This window comes from Artibeus jamaicensis, unplaced genomic scaffold (genome assembly GCF_021234435.1).
Source record: "Artibeus jamaicensis isolate MK-2021 breed Jamaican fruit bat unplaced genomic scaffold, CSHL_Jam_final scaffold_916, whole genome shotgun sequence".
NCBI lineage: Eukaryota > Metazoa > Chordata > Mammalia > Chiroptera > Phyllostomidae > Artibeus > Artibeus jamaicensis.
This window is the reverse complement of record NW_026522059.1, coordinates 66,120,112-66,142,840: the sequence shown is the minus strand read 5'-3', so window position 1 is coordinate 66,142,840 and position 22,729 is coordinate 66,120,112. Positions and strand designations below refer to the sequence as shown.

The 22,729-nt window shown below is 37.2% G+C and overlaps 1 protein-coding gene across 1 annotated transcript in view; it reads right to left on the bottom strand.

Annotated features, from left to right (window-relative positions):
• The window catches only part of RALYL (RALY RNA binding protein like), a 477,858-nt gene that overhangs the window by 127,743 nt on the left and 327,386 nt on the right, over positions 1-22,729 (bottom strand). The window contains exon 2 of the mRNA XM_053661126.1: positions 12,347-12,422. Within this exon, the coding sequence (XP_053517101.1) occupies positions 12,347-12,422 (76 nt within the window). The remainder of the gene's footprint in view (positions 1-12,346; positions 12,423-22,729) is intronic.

The window sequence follows — 22,729 nt, the reverse complement described above, 5'->3', positions numbered from 1 at the left end:
CTCATGTCGCCTGCGTGAGTGATTTTCTGGGGTGTTTATTGGCTATAACAGAAAAAATCTAGCTTTTAAATCTCTTTTTTTACTTATTTTGGTTTTAGAATTCTCATTAAATAAAATGCATACTAGGTATTAAAATTACAAAAATCCATATTCTCCATGTTCAAAAACAGTGAGAGTTAATAGTTTGATCTCTATTTTTTCTGTTTGTTTGTTTCACTTATTAAATGGTTTTGGTTGTCTGTTTATAGAATATGTACTCTTTATATAATAATATGCTGTTCGTATAATTTTTATTTTCTTTTTTTGGTTACTCGAATCTTAAAACTTTTCCCATGTCAGAATGAACATCTTATTTTAAATATTTCATCTAGTAGAAGTGCCATACCCACTACTGTATGATATTTTGGTCAGATTACATTACTCAGTATTATAAATAAAACTACAAAGAACATTTGGAGAACATTTTCTATTTATTTTACATTTTTAAAATAGAATTTTTTAGATACATTTTCAAAAATGGAATTTCTTTTTGAAATGGAAAGATTTAGATCTTTCTAGAAGAGAATGTTAGAAATGAGAATACACTAAGGAGTGGCTTAGCTCTACTCCTTTGTGTCGTTATGAGAAATTTGGGCTTAAAACTGGTTGGTTGCTTAAAAGAAGTTTGTCAACTAGCTGGCTTCCATACTGTGGATGCAGGTTTTCTGATTTCTAATCCAGCTCACTGTGACGAACACTAATGTTTTCTGGGATGGAGTAGTTCTAGTAGAGATTTTCTCAGAGAGATGTTTCAAACAAATATTGAAATGCAAATGATGTAGCATCTAGTTTCACTCAAACAAGCCCCTTGTGCTTTTATCCAATCTCACAGACATCCATGAACTCCATGTCAACACTAGGATTTGGAAGATCCCTTACACTCTGAGTATTCTGATTTTTAACAATATCAACAAGGATAAATTATCAATCATGTCATCATTCCAGTAAGAAGGAATTTTGAAAGTTTTATAGAATTAATGAATTTCTTAAAAAAATATTTTGGAGAGAAGCATTCATCATGCATGGCTGACATAAACTAGTGAGATTTGGCTGCTTCTTTTCCCCTCATTTATCTAGACTTTGAAAAGTGAGGCATTTTGCTTCCTTTTTAGTACCTATAACTGAATCAGAAAATTACTTTTACAAAGAAAACAAGTAATTTAAGTAATTTTTATTAAAATGTGTACTCTGTCTTCTAATCAATATATTTAAAGCCACCCCAAAGTAATAAACTTATAAGCTTCACTTTTTAATTTGCTCATAATTAAAACTTCAAAAAATCTTCCTAAAACTCGGTCTTCTCTCTTAGCTTATGATTGTGATCAGTATTTTCACACTTGAATTGATGCAGGAAATACAATTTTATAAAGATAATAGAACTAGTACATTTTATAAAATAATGACTGTCTAGTTTCTCATTAATCTACTACATCCATCTATAGGACAGATACTCAATCCATCTTTTCTCCTCACATTTTGCATGGCTCAGATATTCTTCTACATCATGACATGTTTCTTATTTCTGTTTTTCCAGTTGTTAGAAGAGAAGTGGTCAGTGTGGCCATGAAGCGTCCTTGTGTGCGTGACAGCAATATGACAGGGGAGCCAGTGCTTCAGAGGAGCCATCAGTGAGGTGGCACAAAACGTCACACCCTCTGGGAAGGAGCTTAATAAAAGGAACTTCCCATCACTCCTTAAACCCCAGTCCTTGAAAAACCTAGTCCTTAAATACCACTGAGCTTTAAAAAAATTTCAGACAAAAACCTAAAAACTTAAAACTTAATACTCTCTTAGAAATAAGGAAAAAGATTTCCTTCCCCTCTGTTTTCTTTACTTTAGAAATTTTGCATTGTGAAAACTTTATCCTCTCTTTGAAAAAAATATAAATCCTTTCAAAGATTAGATAGGCCTTCATGACCCAAGAATGCCTTTTCTTGAAAACCTGGAGGCCATCTCTGAAATGTGGGTATTGGGTAAGATAGCACCCCATCTCCCAGTCTCCAAGGAAGAGCAGAGAGTGGGGCCTGGTTTTGGTGGACACCTGACTCCAAGTTGCAAAATCACTACCTGTCCTAAAGATATGAGATGTTAACTTTTCTCTAGATAGAACCAGCTGCCAATTGGTTAAAACAGATGGTCACCCAAATTACCAGGTGAGCTTATGGTGAACTATGTATGGTAAATAGTGCTGTCCAGTTCTCTGATTTTGAGGACTGGTTATTGTTTACCCTGATAACATGTGTGGACTGGGTTATATTTGTTTTCCTATATAAAAGCATGAAATTTCTTTCTGATTTTTATTTTTATTTGTTTTTTTTATTGCTGTTCAAGTACAGTTGTGTCCATTTTCACACCTCCACATCCCCTGTCCCACCCATCCCCTCCTCCTACCCTTGAACTACTCTCTTTGGCTTTGTTCATGTTTTCTTTATACATGTTTGTTGATGGACCTTACATTATTTTCCCCCATTATTCCTCTCCTCCCTTCCCTCTGGTACTGTCAATTTGTTCTTTATTTCAGTTTCTGGTTATATTTGCTTGCTAATACTTGGTGTTAAGAAATGACACAACCCAGTTTCCTCTTTCCATCACCATGCTCTTCTCATATTCAAGAAGGGATTCATGGATGTTTGTGCATAAAAACATAATAGAAGACTGCAAATTGGTCATTCTTTAGCCTAACAGAGAAGTACTTGCAGCATGTCTACTTTAATGGGTATTATGTCAGCATTTCTTCAAGTGTTTTATTTTTAGTTTTTTTTAACCTCACATAATTTTTGTATTATATTGTAGGTTTTTTAGATAAAAGTATTTTTTATTGAGTATGCTATTAGTTTTCCCAAATTCTCCCTTTATCCCCCTTCCACCCTGCACCTCCTAACTCTCCAGCATTTCTCCTAGTTCATGTCCATGGGTCGTACATATAAGTTCTTTGAGTCCTCTGTTTCCTATACCATTTTTAATTTCTCTCCATCTATTTTATGCCTACTAATTATGCTTCTTCTTCCCTGTATCTTTCCCCTGATTCCTTTTCTTCCCCTCCCCACTGAAATCCCTCTGTGTGATGTCCATTTCTCTGATTCTGTTCCTGTTCTAGTTGTTTGCTTAGCTTTTGTTTTCTTGTTTTTCTTTGCTTTTGGGCTCATTTGTCGATAATTTCAATTTGTTGTCATTTTACTGTTCATAGTTTTGATCTTATTTTTTTATATAAGTCCCTTTAACATTTCATATAATAATGGCTTGGTGATGATGAACTCCATTTACTTGACCTTATCTGGGAAGCATTTTGTCTGTCCTTCCATTCTAAATGATAGCTTTGCTGAATAGTCATATTGGATGTAGGTCTTTGCCTTTCATGACTTCAAATACTTCTTTCCAGGCCCTTCTTGCCTGGTAGGTTAGTTTTGAGAAATCAACTGATAGCCTATGGGCACTCCTTTGCAGGTCACTCTCTCCTTTCCTCTTGCTTCTTTTAGGACTCTTTATATTTAATCTTGGGTAACTTAATGATGATGTGCCTTGGTGTGTTCTTCTTTGGGTACAACTTCTTTGGGACTCTCTGATTTTCCTGGACTTCCTAGAAGTCTATTTCTTTCCCTAGATTGTGGAAGTTTTCCTTCATTATTTGTTCAAACAAATTTTTTAATTTCTTGCTCTTGTTCTTCTCCTTCTAGCATCCCTATAATTTGGATATTGGAATGTTTCAGGTTGTCCCAAAGGTTTGTAAGACTTCACTTTTTTTATTTCTTCTTTCTTCATTTTGTTCTATTTGGATGTTTATTTCTTCATTTTGTTCCAAATCATTGCTTTGAGTCCTGGTTTCCTTCCTATCACTGTTTGTTCCCTGAATATTTTACTTTATTTCATTTTGGTTATCTTTCGTTTTTTTTTTTTTCATTTTTCAACCAAGCGCCATCAGTTCTGTGAGCATTTTGATTACCAAGGCTTTAAATTCTCCATCAGATACGTTGACTGTCTCCTCAACACTTATCTCTCTTTCTGAAACTTTGCTCTTTTCTTTCATTTGGGCCATATTTCTGTCTTGGAGCAACTGATAAGTTGTAAGGGGGTGTGGTTTCAGGTATTCACTAGGGCACGCAACCCTCTTTATTATACTATAGTGAAGCTTGTGAGGAAGGGGCCAGAGAGGAAACAATGCAGCTCACCCCCTTGGCTCTAGCGTACTTTCCATTGGACTCTATGGTGAGACTGGAAGTTTCCCCCACTGCAGCAACCACCATAGTCCACAGTCAACTCTGAGTCTCAGTTTTGCCTTCAGCCAGCCCCGCCTACCCAGTTTGCTGCCTTGCCTTGGTTTTTCTGAGTCGGCCTGCATGGTCTGCTGCCTTACCAGTCTGGTTGCTTTGGTTGATTTTTTTCTTCAATTCCTTGGTTGTCAAAGTTCCATGCAGTTTGATTTTTCTGGCCTTTTTTTGTTGTTGTTTATTGATCTTAGATTGCTTGTTATCCTCCTTTTCGTTGTGTGAGGAAGTGAAGGGTTTCTACCTGCATCTCCATCTCAGCTGGAACTGTCTCTTCAAGTATGTTAAATTAAAAGGTTTATAAATTTGTTTATGTGAAATATGAGTGACATACTATAAATAATCTTTAAAAATTCTTCTTAAGGCAATTGTAGGAACTGCTGACATATTTAGTTGCCTGTGTGAGTTTTAGCAACACTATCATAGCCCAAGGCTTCTTTAAAATAATTTCTTTAAATATTTTATTACTGACCTTTTCTTTGAATAATCATTAGAATGAGAGTAACTAAAATTTGTAGAACATCTGTAACAGATCCAGGCTCATTAAATATATCACCTTTCAGAAAACTTCTATTCTATCTTTACGTGCCAGGCATGTCTAACACTCTTTCTACCAAACATGCTTATTGAACACATTTCAACAATTAAAACTATCCAAAAAAGAGTAAGTGGGACCTTTTCTGCTTTAATGGGAATTAACAGTTCACTTGGGAAGTGTGAATTAAAGGAAACTAACCCTCAGTTACTTAGATGTTTAAATATTCAGCTTTGAGTGTTAGAAGTGGACTTTTGTTTTTTTGTATTTTCTGTTGCACATATTGGCAATAGCGCTTTTCCATACCTGTAATTTGGTTGAAGATATTGAATAAGGAGCCAAAAAAGAGACTAAGAGACTGTGGTTGCTACACAGACCCTGTAACAACCTACTTTAAAAAATTATATGAAACCTTGAGAAAGAATAACAAAGTTAGAGGTGTTATGCTACCTGATATCAACCTATACTGCAGGGTTATGGTAATAAAAGCAGCATGTTGCTGACATAAAAACAGATACATAGATCAATAGAACAGAATAGGGAGCCCAGAAATAAACTCACATGTATATGAGAAAATAGTCTATGACAAAGGAGGTATGTTTACAACTTACAATGAAGTAAAGACAGTGCATTCAGTAAATGGTATTGGGATAGATATATGCAGAAAAATGAAACTAGACCACTTCCTTACACCATATACAAGAATAAACTCAGAATAGATTAAAAACTTAAATATAAGATCAAAGCCACAAAATTCCTAGAGGAATATCCAGTACACACTTTGACATCACTCTTAGTAATAGTTTTTGATATATCTGCTTGGGTAAGGGAAAATATATAAACAAATAGGATTACATCAGACTAAAATTTTGCATAGCAAAGGAAACCATTAACAAAATAAAAAGACAACCTACCAAATGGAAGAACGTTTTTGCCAATGATACATCAAATAAGGGGTTAATATCCAGAATATACAAAGAACTCAAACAGTCTAGCTTCAAATGACCTTCGTGGGTGTGTCAGTGCTGAGGTTTGTGTCCATTTCAGAAGGACAGGATGTAGTGCAGGAACAGGAGCAACATTTTCTTGATGTCCTTGTACTCCATTTAAAACAAGAGTCTACCCCTGGATTACTTTCTGAGTGGGCCCATCTGACTGGGTAAGTGAAATGAAACTGTTACTAGTGCAAAGAGAGGTATTGAAACAGAAAGCATGAAGCTTCTGAAAGTGAGTGTGTATTATCCTTGACATTATAAAAGGAGATAGAAAGTACTTAAAGTAATCAACAAGTAATTGTCAAACATTTCTCAGCACACAGAGCAAGTTGATGCAGCAAAGGTGTCCAGGAGACTTTTCTTCCATATTGATTTTTGCTATTTAGCATTAGCTGAAATTAGCTTCTATTACTTTCATTTCCATTCAAGGTTGTAGGGGACATTTTAGGTCCCCTGAGGATCTCCTTTCCATGATGTGATAGAATCACCAGGAAAGGTGATAATAAGACTTACTAAGATCAAGTGTCAAATAACCAGAATTTGCTGAACAGTCACCTTGCTTGGCCTGTGTTCTGTAAGTTTTTTGATCACTGAAGTTCCTATAACATAACCCCACTTATGATTACTACCACCGATTGTTATGACCTTAAAATGATAATACTATAGCTTATCTTGTGACAATTTTGATTCCCATGGTCACCTTTCTTGGGTGGGAAAGTTGCTATGAAAAGTATCTATAGAATGTCATAGACCACAGTTGGAAATGATACTGACTAATATCCATGCAATGAGTGGGGTAAAGTGTTATATTTTCTATGTCTTTCTGAGCTAGGATGGCTGCAGTTAAGTGAATAAAAACCCAATCTTATTCATCTCTGATAAATTGTCAGCTTTTCTCAAATCAGAGAGGAAAGGCCTGTCTCCTCTACAAGCAGGTGAAACCATCACATAATTCTTCTCATTCAGCAATGATTTAGCACTAATTAGAACTTAGCATGCTGGTAAACCCACTTTCTGGGAGAGCATCATTATTTTGGAACACCACAGACATAGTGTAATGGACACAGCACATTTGAAGTAGCCAGTTATTAAATGTTACAATATTATCTCCAGAGAATGCTTTTGCTGTTCGCCATTAGGACAAGGTCTAATATTTATAGAATGTACAAATGACTAATTATCTTTGCTATACAAATGGCCTCTAATGAGAGACATTTTTATTTCAATTGCTATATTCATGAATTGTTTGTCTTTATGAATTTATGTCCAAGAGAGAAATAATTTCCCTCAACCTCAACCCTACACAGCAGACTGCCACTTACCATGTCTTTCTTATTTATTCATCAGAGCCATGTGATAATTCCCCCAACTGCCTAAGCTGTAAACCTTGGACATTTCTGTGACTTTCACTCACCTACATCCCATTTCTACTCACTCACCACATTCAAATGGCTCCTTGTTGCCTGCAGAATAAAATCTGTATTGCTTTAATTTGATGTGCAGACCTACAGGGTTCCAGACATGCCGGGTCACCATAACATTTCAGTTACTCATTATTTGCAAGTGGTCTAGCTTAGCTCCATCACAAGAGGCTCTTCTTGGTCTCTGCCTGTGCTCTGTGCATACTCTGTCTTGTGTGCTCTCCCCTTTGTCTGCCGAGTGACTGCCTGCTTGTTCAGAAGCCAGCTAAAATGGCCTCCAGACTTCCCACCCCCTTCTCTGTTGGCAGAATCAGCACTGCTCTCATTTGTCTTTAGCACGGAATGAATTTATGTTCACTGATATACTTTATTTATATGTACAACATCTGTCCAGAAAGTATCCAGGCACATAATTATAAAACATAAGAACATTAGTTAAAGAAGATACAAGATACAAGAAACATTGTACATAGGATGATGATGCCTCAGTCCTCTTCAAAGTAGGCACCTTGGAACTTCACATGGTTCTCCCAGCATCTCTTCTACTGTTCAAAAACACTCTGTAAAATCGTTTGTTGGAATCGCCATCAGCTGCCCCATTATCTTTTCTTGAATCTCACCAACAGTCTGAAATCTCTTCCCTTTCAAAGGTGATTTTAGTTTTGGGAAAAGCCAGAAGTTGCAGGGTGGCAAATCTGGGCTGTAGGGGGCTGAATCACTTGGGTAGCCAAACTTTGTTGATTGTAGCCCATACATGTTCAACATTCTCAGGTGTTTGGCTTATTGGACAAATTCCAGAATGTGGATCACTTTCAACAGATTCTTGACCATCTTTGAGGTATTTATGCCACACTTTGATTTGTGCTGCACTCATTGCATTGTCCCTGAAAGCCTTCTGAATCATCTGAATAATTTCTGCAGAGGAATGGTCAAGCTTCATGCAAAATTTGATGCAGATTCATTGTTCTACTTGCTCAGTCATTTTGAATGTGAGGGCCACACAGTACACATGCTCACTCAATGGATTTTACCACCTGCACTGACTAGTACAGTGAAGCCATTATTGTTCACACATGTGCATTCCACTCCACTCTTCTTGGATGCCAGGTTACATCAATGTCCCATAAATCATTCTTGTTTTCTTAAAAGTGACTGGGCTTTTTCTGTACAGACCTCATATACCTAATTCACTTATAACAGAAGAAATATTTCATAGTTGCACTGTGTTTTAAAAACATTTTGTGTCTTCTCTGTATACCATGTTAATTTAGCACATGGAAAGTGCTTAGGACAGCCTGTTGGGCTAAATCAAAAGCTTCATTACTAGCAGTAATAAGTCAAGTGATGTCTCAGTGGATAGTCCATGTCAATACTGCTTTGTGGTTGATGATGGTGAAGAAATGGACATAGGTGGGGAGGAAAGTCTGATGGCAAGTAATTTCCACCCCAACTAAGCAAATGAATACAGAGACATAAATCAGAGGTTGCCAATAACCATAAAAATTAATTACTATTATTTCATTATCTTCTCTCTTTGCCCTCTGCAACCTGGGCATTTTTCTGTGCCAAGAAAATCAGCTACCACAGTGCCCAGACTATAAGAAACACACAATAAATATGTCTTGTATGAGTGAATGAATGAACAAATGACATCATTCCAGCCCTTTCACTTTATAGGTAAAACAGACCCAAAGATGCAAAGAACAGGAAAGCAGAAAGCACCTCTCTTCAGCAGCTACCACCTTCACATTCCCTACACTGAGTTTCACTCTACAAAGAAAATTACACAACTGTTAAGTTAGATAAAGAACTTGAACCTCAAACCTGTGCCAAACCTGTGCCTATCAAACCACTTATCTGTGGTCACACAAATAGGTGGTAACACATGTTCTTATGTGACATACAATGTAGTCATGGACAAAAATATAACTGATTAATTGTTTTGGTTGGCAGGAATCTCTGCTTTTTATAAGCAGTGCTCTTTAGATGACAGCAGGTGAGGAGATAGCTGTAAGCGAGTAGCAAGATCACCAGACTTGAAGGCTGCCCACCAGAGTTCAGTTCTAGATCTTATTACCTGGCTCCAGGTAAATCCTTTCTTTTCTTGGAAGCTTACTTTTCTCATCAATAAAGCCAGGCACATAACACCAACCTGAAGTTGGGTGGTGAACAGATAATAACTATAAAAACACAGTTGATTTACACAAAAATGAGATATTGTTCTTATTAAGCTTATATAAGGATGAGAAAGCATGAGTGAAAGGCTTTCTCAGAGGCACTCTACCCTCCTTGTTCCTTTTGTTTCCAGTTGGCAATTTCAGTGCATCTCGGCATTTATGTAAACAGATAAAAATAGCATTAATATGTATTTTCCCACTATTGTGGTTTGTGTACAATATGTCATATTAAAATGAACTTCTGGTTCTCATCTTTCAAATTCACAATTCAACATAACTTAGTAATAGAGAAATAACAGTTACAAAGATATTTATTTTTTCTCATAAGCATCTATTCTCATAAGAAAATCAAATCACTCTAAGAACAGGGAAAATGGGAAAATTAACATCATTGCATGGATAGTGGTGACTCTTTGATAAGAAAGAAGGCCATTTATTATTTTTAATAACTTAAATATTGGCCTTTCAAATGTTTTGCATTAGATGCAGCTCTGTGCATCTATTTATAAATGAATCCAATCAGAAAATAATTTTTATTTCTCAGCTGTATAAACATTTCCTTTGGTTGATGACCTTACCTCCAACTTTTCACAGCCATACTGCCCTATGACCAATTATCAGCATTTGTTAATTCCTGTTGCTTTCAATTTTATGTTAAAAAGCCCTGTTAAAATTAAATAAATTTACACAAATAAAATAATAAGCTCAATTAATGTACATTTCCAAAATACCTTTTAAGATTTCTGATGGCCATTCATTAGCGAGCATTGGGGTATTAGGCATGAATAGAACCTCAGAAGTCACCTAGTTCTGACCCTTTTGTCTTACATAGTTTGGGAAATGAGGCCATGAGTGGCTGAAGAAAAAATAAATGCTCATTTTCAGAGAATAGGATACAGCTCCAAGATATCTTTTGAGCCCATTATGTTGTATCAGTTGTGATCACACATAATCAGTTGTGACATGTATAACTCAATTCTCCTTTATCCAAATGATATCAGGGGAAAAGGGGCCTTGTTCAACCTTTGCATTAGCTCATTGGATGTGGGCACTGATAGAGTGAAGATATAAATCTGGGAGAGGCCCGAATTGTTGGGGACTGCTCTGCCTGGTTTCAGGAATTGTAGCCCTAACATCCCCCACCCCCATGGCTAAGGATGAGCAAGTGACCTCCAGAATGTGAGCCACAGGAGACAAAGCTTGTTTCTGGTAGGAAATTCTGCCTCAATTTCCTGTCCCTGCCCCCAAAGCATGGTCAGAAGTCCATGAGTAGTAAGTCTCCTCACAGTGGAGAGCAACCTAAGCCAGACTTGACTACTTGGGAGGCCATCATGGAAAGACTAGGGGGCTGCAACAAAGAGTGAGCAGTGAACTCGTGCCACCCTGGCTATGTGACATAGCCCTAGTCCCCATGTCCTCTTGGAGAAGCACTTCCTGGCTCTAATCCACTTAAGCCAGAATACCTGTTGGGGAGGGGTGCAACTCCTTGCCTTGCCAGAGCAGATCCCAGGAAAAATTTGGCAGCACAATGAATTCCTGAAAAACCTGTGAAGTCTGCTCTGCTAAGAGTACTTTCATTCATATGTTAACGGTCTGAGCAGGAAACCCTAAAGTTTCTGCAAAACTTTCTTCCTGACAGACACTGACTCAGACTAAGCCCTCAGATTTTTTTGAAATGTTATCTACTGTTTGATCCTTGCCACCCTGTATTCCTGTGTATTACAACCCAATAAAAGCCCTTGGAGGAAGGGACTCAATGCCTTTTCCCCCTGAGAAACTGGCCACTGCTCATGGCCCTTCCCTTCTGAGGGATCAGCCACCTCTCCTCCCCAAGCAGATCATGTCATGTCATGTTTACTTTCATCCATGGCAGACGTGGGGACTTGTGAGAAAAGTTGCCCCTACACCGAATTAATTGGATGATAGGAGATCTTAATAGCCTGGGACAGGTGGCTACATTTAGCAGTGAATTTAGCAAAGAGAGATGCAAAGTCAGTACTTGCAGCACAGAAACCTATGGAAAATGTACATGAAGTGGGACACACGGCTTAATAGTAGCACATAACTTTTTTCAAAATGGCTGTTTTTTTAAAAAAGAAAAGTGCCAAGAATTTATTTTTGTTTTCTTCTTCAATTTGACCAAAGTTTATTTAATTTAAGAAAGGTACACACAGAACAATAAAGATGCTAAATATAGTGTAATCTATCCAGCTGGTATTGAGATTATAAGTCTGGAAACTGATAAATAGAAGGGGAAAATAGTGAGGGAAACCAGAATGTTAAATTGACTCAAACCAATGAATATTAAGAAACATTAAAGGAATCAAATCAAATCTATCTCTCTGGAAAAGCAAAAGACTGTATTGTTTGGGGGAAATGGGAATGCAAGGAACATGTACTCTCTCACAAATGAGGCTGATGACCAGGTGGATAGAATTCAGAGTGTGGTGTTGAAAAGCATGAGTCAAAACTGGTGCCATCATTTCCCAGTGGTATGACCAGGGGAATCTCTCAGAAACTGCAGATCAGCTTCTTGATCTCTAAGATGAGAGTTGCAATTCTACATTACAGCATTGCTGTAAATATTAGATTAAACAAACAACTTGTGGGAAACTACAGTACATGACATGCCATAGTCAACAAATACTGACCTTCTCCCTACTTGTCAGATAGTCATGGGAGATTTTTATTAGATTTTATTAATGAAATATCTTGTAGAAGTTTAAGTGATGACAAGGTTAGGCATCCAAGATCACAGTCAATGCTGTGTGTATTTATGTGTTTACCACCAGCATTTTGTTGTACTTTATGCCAATGAAGATTTCTCCTTTTTTGATTCCTTATGGGTTATGTATATTGCCTTTTAAAGCTGGCCAACATTTTCACTACTACATATTGGAACATAGTACTTACTCACCTATAAAGTGCAGAAAGGGGCCTCTTGTTTCCAGGTTTTGCTCTGTAGGGCTTGGGTTCTCCTGCCATATTGATATCTGGAAGCATAAAATGAAATATCATGGGTTAAGAAAATATGAAACCATTTGATGAAAGTAAAACAAGAAGTTTGATTTTTCTTTCTGCTATTTGTTGGTGCAAATGTTACATGTCATTCATTTATTCAACAAGTATTTATTGAGCACCTACTGTAGGCCAGGCACTATTTGAGTTACATTATGTACTGAGCAGGTTAGACACACAGCCTTGTAGAAGTCATCTTCTACAGGAAAAAAATAGATTTTTAGGCAACAGACATAATAATTAAGAATAATACATAACACATTGCAAGACTGTAATTAGTTAAAAAATTAAATATTGAACAAGGTAAGGGAATGAGAAATGCTAACCAAAAATGAAGAGGGACAGCAAGAGGGGAAAGAAAAGGGAGATAGAGAAACACATCCTTTGCTACAGGAACTAAAACTCTGACAAGTTATTAAGCTAAAAGAAGAAGCTTAAACACATGACAAAGAGTATTTGCATACAATTGACCAATATCAATCTTTAAAAAAATGTGTAAAACATAGGAAATTGGAAAGTTGGGTGACAAAAGTTGGAGAAACGACATAAACCATTATATTTAATACAGGTAACATTTTCAAAGGATGATAAAAAGTAAAATCTAAATGAGACAAACTTAAAGAAAATTTTGAAAGAAGTGAGGGACATTTTACAAGAAAAGAAAGAGAAGACTTTTATTTCTTGTGGAGTGGACTCAATACACTGTATTAAGGATAGTTGAGCTACCCTTAGTGAAGATAACCAATGTTTGTAGATAAATATAATGTATTTCTTTTTAAAAGCTAGCAAGAAATGTCCTTACAAACATTGAATGCTGTTCAAAGGCATAATTTCCCTTTTAGTGTATGGAAATCTATTCTAAAATATGCAAATTAAGATATTTCACACTGCTTTACTGGCCATCATAAAAAATCTGATGGTAGTGGACAGGGATGAGGGTGAAAGGGGTTGACTGTGGTCAAAGAACAAGGGACAGTAGTCAGGGAGCTCAGGTAATCAATGACCATAAAGTTTTGCCAAGGATGTGATGAAGGAACATTTCCTTTATATTGAAATTTATAAAGACAAAATTTAATTGTGTCTTCAGAATGACCCAGTTTCTTTAGAAGCCAAAGGTTAGGTTGTCATGTTTCTAGACCTATTTGCCTCAAAGGGACCATAAAAACCAAGTAAATGGACTCTTAACAGTACACTGTGTGGTTGGTGACAGAGAGACCACTGAGGCTTTCTTCCTTGATTATCTTGGTAGTCTGTAAATGACTTACAGGTGAGGCAAGAAGAATGACCAAAGTTCCATTTTATGCCACTCTGATAAGATAAGGCAGGGGTGTCAAACTCATTTTCACCAGGGGTCACATCAGCCTTGCGGTTACCTTCAAAGGGCTGAAGTAATTTTAGGACAGTATAAATGTAACTACCCCTTAACTGTTAAGGAGTTGAAATTACATTTGTCCCTTTGAAGGACATCGTGAGGCTGATGGGGCCCTGGTAAAAATGAGTTCAACACCCTTGAGATAGAGGCTTTGGAGCAGAATATTAGGGTACAGAAGTTAAGGTGTCATTTCTTAAATTCTTGAATTTTCAAACAGATTCATACCAAAATACTGATATTTAGAAATCTGATAGTGTCCTCAAAAAAGGATGTGGGTTAAATAACTTTCCACAAGTTCTTTTGAGATAGTCCACAAAATTCTAGTTGCAGTCTTGTATGTTATACAGACACACCTCTGGAAGTATACCAAGCTGATGGACTGTAGTCTCTGAGTATTGGGATCACATTTTTGTAGAAAAAGTTAGTAAAACTGAGTAAGCACCATTAAAAGCAATCTCTTGAAGAGTTTCTATTTGGGTTCACCTGTGTGGAGAAACTGCCCGGACCCCTTTTCCAGGCACAAGGACAAAGCAGAGGGAGCTAAAGCTTTGCCCATGTTCAAGTGATGACAACACAGCAGATTTCCATGTGGAGGGAGGACAGGCATGTGACATTATGAGTCTATCTACAGACGAACTGAGAAGCTTATAGAATGGAACATATCTATTTTGAGGTTCCAATATTTCAAGTTAGCATGAAGAAATACATGGAAAAGATAAAATTTAATCCAAAATTATCCTTCTAATATTAAACTTCAGATTAAAACATTTGAAAAATATTTTGTTGGGGGAGGTAGAAGAGGGTAAAAAGAAGATAAATGATGACAGAAGGAGACTTGACCTAGGGGAATGAATACACAAATACACAATAGAATATACAGATGATGTATTATACAATTGTATACCTGAAAACTATATAATTTTATTAACTAACATCATCCCAATAAATTGAATAAAAAAGTAAAAAACAATTGTTGAGCTACCAACTATACCTTCACAGTGAATTGCTTAAAATATATTAAATGTTCTAAAAATTTTAATGATTTTTCTTTTCTTCTTTAAACTAAATAAACAATATCAATATACCATGGCAGAAATAACTAGAAAGTTATAGACTGGAAGAAATCAATAAACTGAACTTCTCAGGATTTGAGGTACATGAAACATAGCAGAGGGGAGTCAGTTGCTTTTGTAAAGTGTCATCTTCAGGAATGACAGCCAGCATGTGGAAATATGTTTACATGGCTAATTCTAGGTAGCATACTACTAGAATTGATAGAGCATTCCATTGTTTTATGATTTGACTCTGGAATATACCTTGAACTCTACACCCAAGCAGGTAAGACTCTCCTGTCCACTCCCCCATTCCACTTATTCTATTGTTCCAGTGGGACTGACTTGACTATTCCTTTGACTTGGGGCTTCTATAGGGAAGTAATAATTTCACTCCACTTCTTATGACCTTCAGTCTCCAGCCAAGTGTTTGTCCAGCAGGTGCTCAAAAAGTCTTTTAGTCAACTCAGACCAGCAGGTGTATCCTTGCATGGTTTGTTGTGAGGCTAGCCAGACATACTTGGGCAGCATTTCCTAGTGTGGTATTTATCTGAACAGTGTTTGGAAGATCCTATTAGGTATGTGATAAAACAAGCTGTTAAAAATGTCATAATATATCCTTTTCTCAGATATTTGTAATGTATATTAAAGCATAAGATTCTGGAAAAAGAACCATTCAGTTACCTTTCACTCAAATGTTTTTATATATTTGTGAACATAGAGATATTTTGGGACAGCACTCCTATGTAATATCCAGCCAAAAAGAGTGCTTCTGGGATACTAATTTATGAGACACCTTGAAATATATAGAAAAATATTTTACATTTATTTTTTGTCAAGTATCTAATTTGGAATATCCTCATTTAAAAAGTCAATTTAATCTTCTAAATTACTTATTATTTACACTGTTACAATAAATGAGCACTTGCTATCCACCTCTACCACTTGTGGTCCCTGCAGGTAGGTGTCTGTCACGCCTAGAGAAATTTAACCTTGATATCAAAGTGATGTCTATGTCATTGAATAATAAAGCATCTACATTACTAATATGATTTTTAGATGCACAAAAGAATTAAAAGAACACAAATTTAAAGGAATTAGCAAAGAGAAATATTATTTTTCTTGGAATTTTTCTGTTTTGCTCCCTTCCCTAGGATCAAGTAAATGTTTAAATAATTCAGCCATGGCATAGAGATTGCCAGGAAAAAGTCATTTAAAGTTTTGTTGTCCACATTTGGAAGATTTAGGGAGTCATTCCTGTTCCATTGAATAAAAATTCAGGAGATAAAGAAAACAGACTGTTAAACTTGATGAATGAAGTCTTAAAACCATACATTACAGTATGATAAGCACCACACCATTAAAATGTGTTTTGCAGTTATTATTAGCTTAAATCCTCACAAAAATCCTGTGAAATAAGCAGAGTGGGGATCATTATTCTCATATCATGTATAAAGATGTTTGAGAGACAGAGAAATTAAATCACTCCTATAATGATGTCATTATCTCATTTCACAACAGCTGCCTATTATTGAACTTGGTCCATTGCCAGGCACTGAACTAGTGAGAGACGGGAACCCTGCTTTGGGATAGGACAGTCTGAGCATTAGTGACAACTAGGAACTATAGCACCATCAGACTGTGTAGAACATTCCCTACTGTCTCATGGCTCTTAACCACATTTGGATGTCACATTTTCTCTTCCACTCAAACCCAGCCTCTCTGTGGAAAGCAGCATGTACACCAATGAGCTCTGAGTTCCAGGAGTTCTGGCATCATGGGAGGCTGTGTGATTGAAGGAATGCTGTGGGAGATTTTCTGGCAGCAATGGGGAAATCCATTTGACTCTCAACTGAGCTGCCTGAGATTTCTTGTCTAGGTAGGGTCACAACCTGTGGTTAGATAGGGATACCTAGAGGTGCTCTTACCCTAAGGAAAGAATGCACCAGACTTGCAAATGCAAGCCCAGCTCACCCTGTGCTCTAAAAGGGGAACGTTGGAAGCATTTTGAGCCTGAAGCTGAGTGACAGTAGTGCCCATTTTGTACAAAAGCAAATGGCTTTCTAACCTTGTTGTTTTTCCCTTTGCATAATCAAAGCTAGTTTTAACATCTGAAATATGTATGTCCTAAATGGTATGTTTAAATATTCACTGTTACAAAACTGAAACTGTAGTATCATTTTACTGGACAGTCACTGAATTGTGACCATCTTAATGAGCATTTGGACCTAGTTTCATAAATTAGTTCTGAGTCAGCGCTATGGCAGGATGGCCTCTGGTTATTAGATTGCTAATGTAAAGGTCACTGGTTGGCCAGACTCCCATTTGTTAGCAGAAAATACTCTGTGCTCATGGGTTCTGTCTGCAAGGACAAATAAAAGTGGAAAGTTGAACTTACCACTAATTACCTGGTAAGCTGATCATTGCCTGTGACTACTTTCCCCCCAACCAAAATTGAAGTAAAAAGAAGTGTGCATGTATTCATACTTAGCTACCCTTTTAAAATTTATTGTCTTTTGACAATAATAAGAGTCCATTCTTAGCGTACGAGCTGCTGGTTATGAGTAGAACCATATACTCACATCCATCAGCTAACTCTGCAAAAGCCTTAGTTCTATCTGTTGAGCTACAGAGACCTATTTCTTTTCTTTTGTTGCTTTTATCTCCCATTAAATCTCTCACTAGCCAATTGTCAAAATAACTTTGATTGACCATAAAATGTAATTGGCAACAAAACTAAATAAAACTCTGTGGCTTTGGTGCTTGTTTACTCAACATCTAGTTTAAAGTGATTTAACAAAGAGCATAAGCACACTTTCCCACAAATACAAAGCAAACACCAAATGGAAGTAACTATCAAGTGTGATTAATTCCTAAAACTTTTAATTTGTATCACATTTTCCCCTATTACTTGGTATCTTAATTTATCTAGAGTAAAGTTTTTGAAGAATGGTTTTCTACATTTCATGAACAACTCTCAAATCTCTACAAAAGTTGAAGGACATGTTTTATTGAAATAAAACCCCTAGAAACCAAATGAATTAAACATAAAATTTGAGTAAATGTTCATCAGCAGCATCATAAATATGTTTAGGACCTTGCTTAACAATTTTAAAGATATACTTAATGATCTATTGACCTCAACAGTGAAGACAACTGCTATAATAATTAACAAAAAATACCTGGTGAAAAATAATCTTAGCCATATGTTCATTATGAATGCATAAGCTTAACATTATTAATTTCTTTGTATCCCAAGAGTCTGTTTAATTTCATTCTTGAGGATATAATACTGCTTAAGGAATGTGAAATTCAACCAAAAAGGAGTCTGGATAATCGGTTTCCTTGAGAAATATCAGGTTTTCATCAGTGAAGCAAAGCAGACCCTAAAATTCAGCTATTGCTTCTAGTTGCTCCCTTCCATTTCTAATTTATCTCTTTCATATGTGTATATATGGACTTATTTTCTCAGGTCCTTTTTGGAGTCACTTCAAATATAATGTTTAAAATACCAAAGCTACAGTACTAGGTATTTTATAATTCATAAACATAATAAAATGTCAAAGGCAGCTAAGTGTGTTTTGTATGGAGAGTGGTACACAACTCTGCCAGTTAAAGTCTGCTCAGCCCACAAGCAATATTTGGATCATGTTGGAATTTGTTTGAAATGCAGACTCTAGGTTGCATTCCAGCTCAATAAATCAGAATCTGCATTTTAACAAGACATCCAGGTGACTGCTATGTGCATTCAAGTTCGAGAAGTCCTTATATGAAATACATTTACGCTTAAATACCCTCCTTCAATTATTTTTAAGTATTTTATTTTTAACTGTTTTGAAAAGAAAGTATTGAGGATTACGAACACTAACATACAGGTTCTAGGGAAGAAACTTACTTAAGTTTTAATTTAGTTTAAAGGCTTAGAATAGAATAATGTTCTTTTAAACATCACCTTTGATGATCATAATAGTTGCTGGCATTTTTACATCATTTAACAGTTGGTCACATTTCACATACATTAAAAAATAATTTTCAAAATAATCTGGTACAAATATCTCTATGAGTCACTGTTTTTTTGTCTTCTTGGGATAAATAAGCAGAAGTGAAATTGCTGGACCATATGATAGTTCTATTTTCAAAAGGAATTCTTGATGTTTCAAAGGCTCAGAGGTGCAAATCATTGGTTGGAGGTCAAGAATATGACTCTAAATAAATATTATTTATTAGTGACTTATAGGCATTTGTGGGAAAAAGTTAACATGAAAAGTTGGTAGTGGGGTTAATGGGCACAATTTTATGAAAATATACTAGATTTTGGAAAACAGAGAAAACTAAATAAATAATACATTTCTGAGTTGTAAACTAACTGGCACATATTTTCAATTTCAATATCACTTTCCTAATGTACAAGTGTAAAACCTTAGGCAACAGAGATGGTAACTTGCATGAAGTTGCCTAGTTAGTATTCTGGTAGGAACCACACTCAAGCTAGATCCCTCATACTCCAGAGGCCATTTCTCCAACTACCCCAAGTACCTTTTCTTGGTTAAGGATAGAAATATTACTCTACAGCTCTTGGCAACTGCATGTACTTGAGGGAAAAAAAAGGTGGAAATGTTTATTTCCATTGCGCATTGAATGGCTTGTGTCTGCTACATGAGTCAGCACCCATTAGCTTCTAATGAGTATCATGAAGGGACAGAATCTTGAATGTGTACATTTAAGAAGGATTCAGATTTGAGGAGCATTATTTTATAGTAATTTTTTACTGTGGTAGTTAAAAGAGATTATAGAGAGGGCAAGATGACAGAGGAGTGAGTGAAAGCCACAAATAACCTCCTCCCAGGATCAATCAGAAATTACAATTAAACTGTGGAGAAATCACACAGAATGAAGAACTGAACAATAGGAAGAGAACAACCATATGACCTTGGACAGACAGAAGAGCCTGCTTTGGCACAACCTGTCTGGTAAGTAGTGTGGTGGAGACTTGAGAGGGCTGGCTGTGAGTGGCAGCACCAGAGGGATAATTAAGCAGCAGTTTAGACACTCCTGACAAGAATGAGGTCTAAATCCTAAGCTGGGATCCCCAGCCTAGAACATTAGAGCTCAAAAAGTACACAAATAACAACCAGTGGCAAAAAGGAGCACAGTTGCTCTCTGCCAGTGATGGAAGTCTGGAGACACAAAGAGCTGTTTGCAGGGCCAATGCACAAATTTTCATTTGCTGTCACTTACCTGGGATTACAGCAAAGGCAGGAGCAGAGTGGGCTGGAGATGCCTGAGGAGAAACTGGGGATGGAAGCTTTGGGGAGAGTAGCCACAGGGAACATGGTACTGAGTCATCCCCAAAATGGCGGCATTCATTGTGCTCAAGAAGACTGCTTCCCTCCAAGTGCCAGCAGCCTGAGGTGAAACAATAGCCCCACTCACAAGAGAGACTCAGCCCAGGTTCTTTGGTGCTTAAGCCTGACTGCTGAGTGTAGAGAGACTAGATTAATTACTAAAGGAGATTAATTAATCTAGTAATTACTAGATTAATTACTAAATTACGAAAGCAGCAGAAGTAACCCCCTGGAAAAGGGGTGGCAGAGTGGACTAGAAATGGTTGAGTCAGGGGAGGGAGACTAAGGGGAGAGAACTGAGAAAGTGGACACCAGGTTGCCAGTGCTGAATCGTCTCCTATACTGCAGCAGCCACCCTGTGTAGCAGACCACTCACTCCCCTCTGAGAAGCAGCAGCCTGAGAGGAAACAATAGCCCTGACAGCAGGAGGAATTCTGTCCCACTCTATGAGGCTTAAGCCTGACTACTGAGTGCAAAGTAACTAGTTACTGACTAGTACAAAGTTAACAACTGAAGGAGACAATTATAGACAGCAGATGTCTGGCAGTCTCAGAGCAGGCTGCCTAATGTCAGACAGGGTCAACATCTGACACCACCAGATGCAGACCCCCCCAAAAAAAATTGGTAAATACTGAAGACTACTGAGACGAACCCTGGCTGGTGTAGCTCAGTGGATTGAGCACGAGCCTGTGAATCAAGGGATCGCAGTTCAATTCCCAGTCAGGGCACATGCCTGGGTTGCAGGCCAGTTCCCAGCAGGGGACGCACTAGAGGCAACCATACATTGACGTTTCTCTCCCTCTCTCCTTCCCCTCTAAAGATAAATAAACAAAATCTTTAAAGACTACTGAGACAAAATCCACTGTGGTCTTTTCTATAATTAGTAATCTCTATTTGGCATAACTTTTTAACATTCATTTCTTTTCCAGCAAATAATAATAAGCCACTGTGCATAATAAGGCACTAGAATATATACTATAGCTTATTTCTCTCCTTTCTAATAATATCTTAATCTCTTCACACCCTTATTAATACTGGTTCCTTTGCTGTTGATACTGAGATTGTGAGAGGAGATATCTTTGGGAATGTGGGTTTGTGGTTTTATTCTGGCAGCAGAAGCGCATACAAGAGCATATAAGACATGGTATGTGGACTGACCCTCAGTCAACAAGCTGGAGGGAAAGACCCACCAAAGAATGACCAAATAACAATCAAAACCCAAAGACATGCAAAGAGCCAACATAAATGGCATCCCAAGAGCAGCAGGTTCAGGAGGTCAAAGAGACTGCACCACTGAATATCACAGGTCTCCTACCGTACTCCTACCTACAACTTCACAACACAAACCCAGGGAGTCAGAACAAATTAATTTCAGAAGCAGAGGTTAACAAGAAGAGTCTCACAAACAATGGGAAGGCAAAGAAAGAAACCTCAAATGAAAGGAAAGGAGAAAGCCTCAGAAAGAATGCTAGATGAAATAGAGGCAAGCCAGCTATCAGATGTTGAATTCAAAGCACTGGTTATCAGGAAGTTCAAAGAGCTCACAATGAGCTACTAGAAACTACAGGGGAACTACAATAAACTCACAGCAAACTATATCAACATAAAAAAGGAAATAGAAACTATCAGCAAGGGCCAAGAGGAAAAGAAGAGTACAATTTATGAACTAAAGAACACAGTGGAAAGAATCAAAAGCAGTCTAGATGAAGCAGAGGATGGGTTCATTGAGGTGGAGGACCAGGTAGAAAAAACACCCAGAAAGAGCAACAAAGGAAAAAAGACTCAGAAATAATGAAAAGATGTAAGGGAACTGCAAGACAACATGAAACATAATACTATCTGAATAATAGGGATACTAGAAGGAGAAGAAGAGCAAGGGATAGAAAAATTATTTGAAAAAGGAATGATGGAAAACCTCCCTAATTTGATGAGAGAAAAAGTCACACAAATCCAGGAAGCACAGAAGGTCCCAACAAGAGGAACCCAAAGAGGCCCATTTAAAGACACATCATAATTAAAATGGTAAAATTCCAGAGTCCTGGCTAAGACAGAGGCAATAGATAGAAAGCCTTTGGTTCCTTGCACAACCAAAAGAAGAATAACAACGAATCTAAAATCAATAAACAACCAGAAGTGCCAGAAAATCAAACTGCATGGAACTATAACAACTGAGAAATTAAAGAAAAAGTCAGCCAGAACCACCAGAGCAGTAAGAACTAGCAGTGACGAGGTAACAGACCAAGGGGGCAGGGCCAGCTGAGAAAAAAAAACCTTGGCAAAGGGACAGACCATGCAGGTGAGCCTGGCTGAAGGCAAAACTGAGACTCAGAGTTGACTGTTCACTATGGTGGTTGCTGCAGTGGGAGAAACTCCTATTCTCACAGGAGAGTTCCTTGAAATGTGGGCTACAACCCAGCAGGTGAGCTGCATTGTTCCCTCTCTGGTTCCTCCTCTACAGGCAGTGCCACAGTGCAACAAAGAGGGTTGTCCTGCCCTGATGAATACCTAAGGCC